The following is a 10,000-nucleotide window of genomic DNA, read 5'->3' as shown; positions in this document are numbered from 1 at the left end:
GAAAACAATTTACTCTCGTCTTCCGTGTCCAAAACCTGTGTGGAAACGCAGTCAGTTGGCAAAGACAAAATGCATCGGGAGATGGATCTGTTTCGCGATGTTCAAGAAAAAACTGCAATGGATAGCCTTTAATCCGCCAGAACACATAATTTTCTGACAGTAAACTTTCCTTGGAAAAATATTAGCCTTAGCTACCTGTTGCCGATGCCAAGTTTTCGTACAAGTCACCATCTACAGACTGAAGTGCACTTCCGTCCGGCAAAACCGATAATTAGTGCCCAGCTTCCACCGTATGAAATCAGGCAATAAAAAACTTTGTCAATTCAAGGTCAAAGAAGAGTTTTACTTTATTTCACTTTATGTCTGAAAACAAGATCATTCACCTTTTGATGTATTTCATTGAAACACGCCGGTTTGGCTTGGTAATATCGGCAAAATACGGCCATGCAACCAAGAAAGGACGAACTTCAAACACGATCTGCTCCAACACTCAAGTAACGTTTGGGTGCTTTAAACAAACTTCTGAAAACAAGTGCGTGTTGTCCTAAGTAGCGTGTGTAAGTGGATATGGAAAGAACTCAAGTGAGGCCATCGCTACTGTGTGCATGTGATGGATGAAGAACCTTCGCTGATCCACAGCATCAGGAACTTCTTATGCAACACCCAAGGACAGAGAAAAATCTCTGACCCAGGTGGGAATCGAGCGGCTTTGGCCGAGCCGATTTGTCCTCAAACTCCCACGGCCTGCTCCCGTCTGGCCTTGGAGCTCAGTCGGTGGAGCAACGGTGATCTACTCCGGAGGTCGTGGGTTCGATTCCCCCCTGGGTCACAGATTTTTCTCCGTCCTTGGGTGTTGCATAAGACGTTCCTGATGCTGTGGATCAGCAAAGGTTCTTCATCCATCACATGCACATAGTAGCGATGGCCTCACTTGAGTTCTTTCCATATCCGAACTTCTGAAAACACAAGCCACTGAGATTTCCCCTAATTTTACGAGAACTCATTTCGAATAAGTGTTCATAACATAAGGGCAAAATTTTCTTGTCACTGTCAAAGCACAACGAAAACCAGTTGGGCAAACGGATTAAAAAAGCACTTGTACGATCGCATTTTAGAGCAAAACAAACAAACAAACAAATCAACTTTTTAATTTCTTTATGCCCAAAAGAATACAGATAATTGTTATTTAATTCCAGTTGACGATAAAAATTCGATTTTCATTCCTGAACAAAGGAAGAACCGATTAAACCACCTTTTAAAAATATGTATCCACTTTAAATAACGCATCCGTAAAAATAATAAACGGTTTAGTGCCCAAGGAAAGAATTTGTGGAGTAACTTCTTCCAACAAGTATGAGCTATTACTGGTATTCTGTTTTGTTGTTGTCGTTCTCTTTTGCTCTCCTTTCATTTCTGTTCTAGTCATAGATCCTCCAGGCATCATGTAACCTTATCGGAGATTATAAAGATATGCCAAAAATTGCAATAAAGAGAAAAAAGCAGCTCTAAGCAAATTAAAAATAAAAACTCAGTTTTAAGTTTATGTCCCTCCGATGCTTGACTTGAATAACTGGGTTGCGGCCAGTGTGGACCACAGCCATCATGATATGTCAAACTGGATTGAAACCAGTAAAAAATGCAGAAAGAAAACATCTTGTGTGAGAAGTTTCGTTGATGTAGTATCACCGTGTAGCCACGTTGAGCCACAGAAAGCACGCGAAAAATGAAGCCCCGCTTATGTTCAGGTGAGTTAACTTGGGTTGAGCCTGCAATCAGAAAATAAGAAAATCAGAAAATCAGTACCTGGTAGGCGGTCAACTTTAAAAAAAACACAAGGAAAGGTTACGTTTATACAAACGTTGGCCGTGTAGCACTTATATTTTAAACAGAGTTAACTGAATGGAGTGTAATGTGTAGTGCTAGATTTTCTATCCCATATGAACCATATGGGTTCAATTCCCACCCTGGTCAGAGTTTTTCTCTGTCCTTGTGTGGTCCCATTTCCATCAGTAGGGCTAACGCTCACATGGTTCAGATGGGATAGAAAATCTAGCACTACACATTACACTCTATTCAGTTAACTCTGTTAAAAAAAAAAACAGCTGACCCTGGTAAGCTCTAAGCTTGAGCCCGCGGTATAGTTACGTGATACTGGTCAGCGGATACCTTGTTTTGACAGGTGTCATTTGATCAAAAGATGGCTGTCCAATATCAAAGATGTATGCTGTAAAGTAGCATTATACTTGTCAAATCGGGTGGACGTAAGGACGGACGGACGAACGTACGTACGTATGTACGGACGGTTGATGACGTCGTCGCTCCAAGATTTCTCGCATCGATGGATGGCTTACCATATTTTCTTAACAATGGTGCACCGCGCGCGAACGCCACTTGCATTACAATGACTTAGTCGTCATTACAGATTAATTAAACATTCTTCTGTGTCCACCGGATAAAATCTATTTCTATTACTCCCTGAAACCTACCAAAAATACGCGCAGAGGACTCAGCGCACAAGGACGATACTTAGCGGGGAAGTGACAGGAAAGGCCTATTGCGCAACTTTTCTATTTTCTTGACACGGTAAAAGAGAAAAATAATAAAACGGAGAAATGCAACTCATTTTCTGACAGGATTGCCATATGGCTACCCAGTAAAAATACAATTGTTATCTTTTCTTAACTCTCCTTTTTACTCTTCAGTCGTCAGGCCGCCGTTGTTATCGCTTTTTCCCAGCCGTACTATTGGACGTTAAAGTCCCTATTGGACATACTGTAACGGGTGATGCCCGCGTAATTTGGTGCACTTTCAGCGGGTATTACCCATAGGGGTAGTGTAAACCGGGTGCTTTTGAAGGGAAGGAGGTTTTCAAGATGGCTGCAGTCGGAGATGATACTAACTCACCCGAAGCCCTGCTATATAAGCTATGCTGTCGGCTTCTTGGCAAAGAAACCGATTCTAAGGGTACGAATGTGCTGTTTACTTGAACATATAACTTATAAGCTTAGCTTTTCAATACGTACATGCTCTCATGCACCAAATCGATTTCGTCAGTTGTATCAATGCAATTACCGTGTGTAGTTTAAGCTTAATTTAATTAAACTACAATTGTTTACAAATTTCCCATAAAGGAAGTTGGTCAAGGTTTTAAACCACCAAAATATTGGCTTGATTTGCAGAGAACATATGAGCGATGCCAAACTCCTCTGTATGAACCGCGAGTAGAATAGAGCCAGATTGCAGGTTACAAATTATTGCAATATTAATTGTGGTAATTACCTACAAGTACATGTACCTATGTCAGTGAAACACGTTAAAATTTTAAATTTATTCGTCTACTGGTGTCGTTGGCCAGCGGAGTAGGTGCTAGTAGAAATTGGATTGCCTACAACTGAGAGAACTGAATTTTAGTGCTGCACATGGCTTTATATATCACATGCAAATTTTTGGGGAACGTTTGAAGCACAAAGTCCACAACAATAGGCACAATGCACAATAATAATTAACAACAAATATCCACCACTTTCACTGAATAATTGTTTTATGATATACCACAAATGTTGAATAATCAGCTGAGTGTGTAATAGTAAAAGGACTGAGTCGACCTGAGTGGAGTACAATTATGCATAATGGTAATAGGACTCAGTGGAGTCCAATTCGGTCTGTAATCATACGAGTGATTGACCAAATCAGACAATCATGTAGCGGGAGTCCAATTTGTTTAATCACGAGTATGATAACAGGCCGAATTGGATGACACGAAATCCTGTTACCAATTAATCATAACCATTACAATTTCGGAGAAAACAACATTAATGCACTCCTTTTTTACTGTGTAATGTTACAATTTGTCTACTTTTGAAAATCCCCAGTTTGGTAGGGTAAATGGTTGTTGCTATGGTTGTTGTGATAAATTCTGTGATTGGTGGATTAAGTTGAGTGCACTTAATAATATGATTGGCTGATGTAACTGTCCGATTTCAGGTATCTGATTACAGCCAACTGTCCGATTTCAACCTCACACAATAATAAGTGAAAAATAAAGCAGTTAATGCACCAATCAAATTCAAGAAAATTGTAGTGGTTATGATTAAGGGAGAAATTGTAACCATTACAAAATTCTTGAATCTGATTGGTTCTGTGCACACCTATTTGTTGTGTAATTGGTGCCTGTGTCCAATTTGAACAACTCCAAATTGTAATTTGTAATTGGACACCTATGCCATTCGCACGTCAATCACATTCACTTGGATGGGGGCTTTCTTGCTGTTTTCCTACGGTTTGCAAAGCAAATTGAATATAATTTTAAATTTTTCATGCAAAAAGGTATTCAAAGCTTTATTTTATCCGAAAATTTACTTCTGATTTTCTCACATTTTGTTATAGTTACGATCTATTAGTAAGAGGACTTTTTGTCGTACAATTCAGGGGTAATTGTGCTTGTACTTTCAAATCGGCTGATTTTGAAATCCCTTGCACAACTAGTAATTGTAATAGGACTGAGTGGAGTACAATTCAGGCAGTAATCCTTGATTTCAAACCAGTTGCTAGTCATTTTACACACAGCAATTGTTTTAAATATTTTCTTGAACTTTCCTTCTCTACTTAGGCAAGTCACCAGAAATATCCAACCACTTTCAGTATGCTGTCAAATTGCTGGGAAGGTGTGTAGATTTCTTTGTTAAAGGCCCTGTACCAAGAAAGTGCAGTTGTTTTTGTGTAGTTTTACCAATAAATTAGATTACTGCTTACTCCTACTTGCTATGCAAGTTAAAGTTAATCCAGCAGTTACTTTTGAACAAGACAACTCAAAACGTCATGACAAAAAAGTGTCTATTGAGTGTTCTTAATTTCAGTCGCAAACAACAGAGATAAACTGTTAGACTGAACAGTTTTCAAAAACTGAAACTGTAATCCATTTTAATCTTTTTCAGTTTTGCCCATCCCTGCCTCCTTTTGCATTTGCTGTTTTATTCAAACCCTCCTTCAATGCTCTTAGTAGTTATTTTTATGGCCCTGCCAGTTTCCTGTCATTGAATTTGGCTAAATTTCCCGACACGGCTTCTATACCTTTTTACATGGACTGAAACAGGATGTTGCCCTTTTATTGTACAGTATGAAATATGTACAATGTCAGTGTTTACCCATCCTACCTCAATTACAGGCCTTAGTTTGAAATACATGTAGAACACTCTCAATTTCATTTTGCATGTAATATCTACTACAATACTGCACTGTCTTTATTTTTTTTTAGTTTTACCAACAACCCAAAGCTCTTGAGTGTGGAGAAGTGTCTTACTTAATTGATGCTAAAATACCAGTAATGTTCTGGCTTGAAGATTCTAAAATGTTTTCACAGACTGGCCAAACCCTAGAACTGCCACCTGAATGGACTTCGCCCTCCCTGTTACGGTGTATTAAATTTGTCATCAATGAGGCCTCCATTTAATTTAATTGACACTTCAAACACTGTAGGATGCCCCAGTTGATAAGTAAAATCATCTGGCATTAGACAGAGTAAATACCTCTTACTAACCGAGTTCGAGGTCCGTACTGTAAGTTACGGACCGAGTTTTTTCCCGTTGGCCCAAGTGCGAAGCAGGAAAAACGAGGATCCGTAACTTAAAGTACGCACCGAGAAAACGAGGTTAGTAAGATATTTATTATATCTCTGAGCTTAACCAGTGTGCGGGCAAGGAAACTAGTCAAAGTGAAGCGGAAGGTTCAACTGCCACAAAGAAGGCCGTGCCAAAATCCCAAAAACTAAATCTTCTTGGCTGTTAAGTTTGAAATAGTTGCTTGCAAGATTCAAACAGTTTTCAGTACAAGTTTATGCAACAGAAATGACATGAAAAACTCACTAGATGATGTTTTATTGAAATCTTAAATTTAGCAGGCTGTACAGCGGGCGGTACTGTAGAATACGGCCCACTAATTTAGCCAATTACAGTGCACGTATTATCTGAGAGATATAATAAAATCTGTTATCCTCTAACAGTTAAGTCTCTTAAAATCTGCTATGCTTCACTCACAGGGGTCAATGGGTTAATTTCTTTCTCTCCCTGGGTGCACATGTATTAATAAGCACCAATGACATACAATTGTTGCAGCAACCCTCTAATGGATTATCATCTTGTCATTGGGGATGGGGGGTAGGGATGACAGGAAGCTGTTAAACTTTTTTAATTGTTGTAAATGAAGAGTCTTTTTTCCAAATGTAAGTATACGTTAGATTTCAATTTACTCAGATTTAAGGATTCTTTTTTTTTCAGCCATTTTGCTCCGACAGTGGCAACAGATGAATTCAGGGTAGTGGAAAGAATAAAAAGAAAATGTATGTGTCTGTTTGATGAATAATTTCTTTTATGAAGGATACACATTTGTATTGTGAGGCTGGAAGCCTCACAATACTGTACATGTACAACAATAATTCTTCCAAATAAAGTTGATGTGAATGTGTCTTATTAATAAATGGAAAAGTGATCCTGATCAATTTAAGAAATAATTGTCTATATATACATGTATTATCAGTCATGCCTCTGAATTCCCTGGGGAACAAAGGGCCGCAACAACACCCCTCCAACGAACGCGGTTCTGGGATATCCTCTTCAGCTTGGTCCAGGTCTTACCGGCTGCCTTCACCTCAGCGTCAACGCTTCTGCCCCAGGTCTGTTTTGGTCGGCCCACCTTCTGCTTCCACAATACCGGTACGTGTATTAGACACCTGAACAATTCCAACCTACAGTATGACCTCTGAGATGCCGGTGCAATGCTCTATGAAGCCACAGAGTTGGGAGCAGGTCAATTTGTTGGGATTTTTTGTTCCCATGTAAGACTCAATGAGTGAAAGAAATGTATAGAAGTGCGTGTTATAGAGGGATTAATGGAGAAGGGATCCTCCCACTTATCTGGACAATACGCCTTTTGCAACTAATGATCACATGGTACGAAATTCGCCATGCTGGAGGGCAAGCTCATTATTATTCCCCCACTTGGACATTAAAACAAAGAGACCTGAACCAGTCAAGCTTGACTTGCCTTTGTTTTAATGTCCCAGTGGGGAAATAATAATGAGCTTGCCCTCCAGCATGGCGGATTTTGTACCATGTGATCGTTAGTTGCAAAAGGCCTATAAATTTGTCTTATTAATCTGTAGCATGCCATGTTTCATAGTTAACAACATAATTTTATTATATATAATATTATTGTAACAAAAGGTTGTACAAAGGCCACCTTTGTTTTATTTGCATTGGAAATTGGTGAGACTAAAGACGATGAGTGACAATGAACAATCGTAGAGTGAATAATTTAATAATTACCCTGATGAGCTTGAATTTCAAGAATAAAATGAAGCCACATCAGTAAATTACAAATGAGTTGGTGGTGACGAGGGCAAATCCGTAGGAAACAGTTTTAGTCAAGAAGAAATTCATAAAGGAGCAAAAAAGTGAAAACACTACCAAGAAAAATGTTAGTTTACATGACAATAAACATGCAAGTGGAAGTTTTGGACTTAACGGCTGCTGCCAAAGTTTTTCAAATATATCCGAAAAATTAATGGTGAAGATGACATTTCATTGTTAAGAATGTCAACGAAATTTCTCTCGTCACATTTTTTCACAACAATACTGAAATTCTTTTTGCAGCTATTATAATTAGTTTTTTCCAAAAAGAGTATGTACGTGTTATTTCACTGACTTGACCTGAGTTTGAAACGATGAATGAACAGACAAGCGTGCGCATTACCTGATGTGAAGGAATAACTTCCACGTGCACTGAGTTTTTTTCCTCTTTAGAACTGTTTTGTTAGCCATAGTTATAATAAGCAACTTAATAACCTCGACTGTTCCGTCGTTACGGGGAATCTCAAACCTCGGCCTAGCTGTATTGACCTCGCTATCACTTGGTCAATACGGCAAGGCCTTACTGGGGGGTAGTTTGAGATTTTCCCATAATGACCTCACTCTCGGTTATTAAGTAGTAAGTGATATTAAATGTATCTCAATTAGAAAAATTTTCCTTTTCAGTATTGAAAGAGAAAGGAGAAGTGGAAATTGCTGTTTTTGCTGAATGGTATCGTAAGCTGGCCTCTCAGGTGATACATGTTTTTAATGCTATAATTATGGACAATAGTAATTTTTGCTAAGACAGATACAAGACTCATTTTCAACCCTTGTTTTGGGCTACTTATAAAATTTACTGATTTTAGTCATTAACTTTTCTATCCAGTCCGTGCTCAAAAACAGATGGGCAATTCTGTACTTCTTGATGAGTATTGGTGAAGGTTCTTTGCTGAAACATTCAATGCCTGGTCAGGTACAGTAGAAATTACTTTTATTTCCAAAATACAAATTGCGTGCATGCAGGTATCTTTTATGCAAAAAATTAACTTTTGTGTTATTTTATGTTGGGCATCTACACTGTACTCAGTACCACTATTCATTTGAATGGAGTCTTTCCTCTTTTATGTTCACGTTGTAATAATTATAGTGGAAACATCTGTCAGATTGTTTCCGGACTCTAAATTTTTCGTTTATTACACAAGTTTGACCGTCAAAGTTGTGTATTAAACAACTTTGACGGTCAAACTTGTGTAATACACAACTTTGACGGTAAAACTTGTGTATTACACAACTTTGACCGTCACTTTTGGCGGTCAAAGTTGTGTAATACACAAGTTTAACCGTCAAAGTTGTGTAATACACAAGTTTGACCGTCAAAGTTGTTTAATACACAACTTTGACACATGAGCTCACGGCGACAATTTTTGGACGCCGCCATTGCGGAAAAAAATATTGAGGTGAAAAAAAAACTCGCAGTTTGCTCTATCTAACAGAAAATGCTTTTGCAGGACTTTCCTTTGCCTGGTCTATTCGACCCGGCAAGGATAAGGCATTAACTTTTCATTTTTGAGGAGATAATCCGCTCTGAGTCATCAGTCCAGTCGGAGTGTTAGTCATTCCGACGATCCCAGCTTTAAGGCAAGTGCGTAAATTCCTCAAATAACAACGTCAAAAATGAAAAAAAAGATCAACAACAACTGATGTACGGATGCAACAGAAAACGTGAGTGTCAAAGGATGTCACCTAATTTGCGAAAACTACCTTGTTCTGTGCAAAAAAAGAAAAAAAAAAGAAACGAACAAACAGTGAGTTACCTATCTACATGTAGTTACTTGCAGGCGAGCGTAAGACAAAACAAAACATGCAAATTTTGATGTCAACGCTCGACAAAATCATTTCGTATAAGACCTTTCATAATGAAAGGGACCATCTAAACAGCAACATTATTTTTAAAATAACTTGTTTTTTATTCGCTGCAGCAAACTACAGTGACACGTACACTAGGGAGTCGTTGTTCGTTTCGTTCAGACCATCCATAAAAAATGAAGCTGTCAATCGCAGATTTGTTTACAAAGAGAGAGCTCGGAGTTTGTGCAAATCTTTCCAAACATTTAAGTATGCGATCAAATGAGAAACGTTTTGCTTAAGCAAACAAAAGGCAATTGCTTAAAGAAGTAAGATCATATAATTGAGATAACGGTGTGAAAAAGGTGGTAATTAAAAACAAACGAGGTAAGCAAAGTGAATTCAGTGAATTCGACTTTGAATTCGTCTTTTTGACAGCAGAATTGAAGACGAGTGTAAACTTTTGAGTGATAGACATGAAAGGAAAATTTTGGCAAGAAACGTTAGACTCGGTTTGTTTCTGTGTGTCTTTTTTTTTTTCAATTGAAGGAACATTTACGCTTATTTTAGCTTTACTCTAATACAAGCAATCAGCTCATCCAATTTACTGCGGCTAAAATTTTATTTTTAGTCGCAAGTTAGTCATGGTATATACGCATCAAGGATTGCATAGGCAACATTAAATTTTACTTTTTGGCGTGGATAGAAAAAGGCATAGCGTAGCCAAATAAGTAACGGTGGTATCAATAAAAGAGAGGAGTTTCAGTAAAAAAACGAAGCGAAGACGAGTTAAGGGCCCATACGCACTAGGC

General features: G+C 38.3%; 1 protein-coding gene across 2 annotated transcripts in view; it reads left to right on the top strand.

Annotated features, from left to right (window-relative positions):
* The first annotated feature begins 2,838 nt into the window (after positions 1 to 2,838).
* LOC138028806 (gamma-tubulin complex component 3 homolog) overlaps positions 2,839 to 10,000 on the top strand; it is a 119,488-nt gene continuing 112,326 nt past the window's right edge. For both annotated transcript variants that reach the window (XM_068876429.1, XM_068876431.1), the window contains exons 1-5: positions 2,839 to 2,964; positions 4,610 to 4,664; positions 6,273 to 6,334; positions 8,028 to 8,095; positions 8,230 to 8,316. In XM_068876429.1, the coding sequence (XP_068732530.1) occupies positions 2,874 to 2,964; positions 4,610 to 4,664; positions 6,273 to 6,334; positions 8,028 to 8,095; positions 8,230 to 8,316 (363 nt within the window). In that variant the 5' untranslated portion in view covers positions 2,839 to 2,873. The remainder of the gene's footprint in view (positions 2,965 to 4,609; positions 4,665 to 6,272; positions 6,335 to 8,027; positions 8,096 to 8,229; positions 8,317 to 10,000) is intronic.

This window comes from Montipora capricornis, chromosome 13, assembly GCF_036669925.1.
Source record: "Montipora capricornis isolate CH-2021 chromosome 13, ASM3666992v2, whole genome shotgun sequence".
Lineage (NCBI taxonomy): Eukaryota > Metazoa > Cnidaria > Anthozoa > Scleractinia > Acroporidae > Montipora > Montipora capricornis.
The sequence above is the reverse complement of the archived record's forward strand: the minus strand, read 5'-3'. Positions and strand labels throughout refer to the sequence as shown.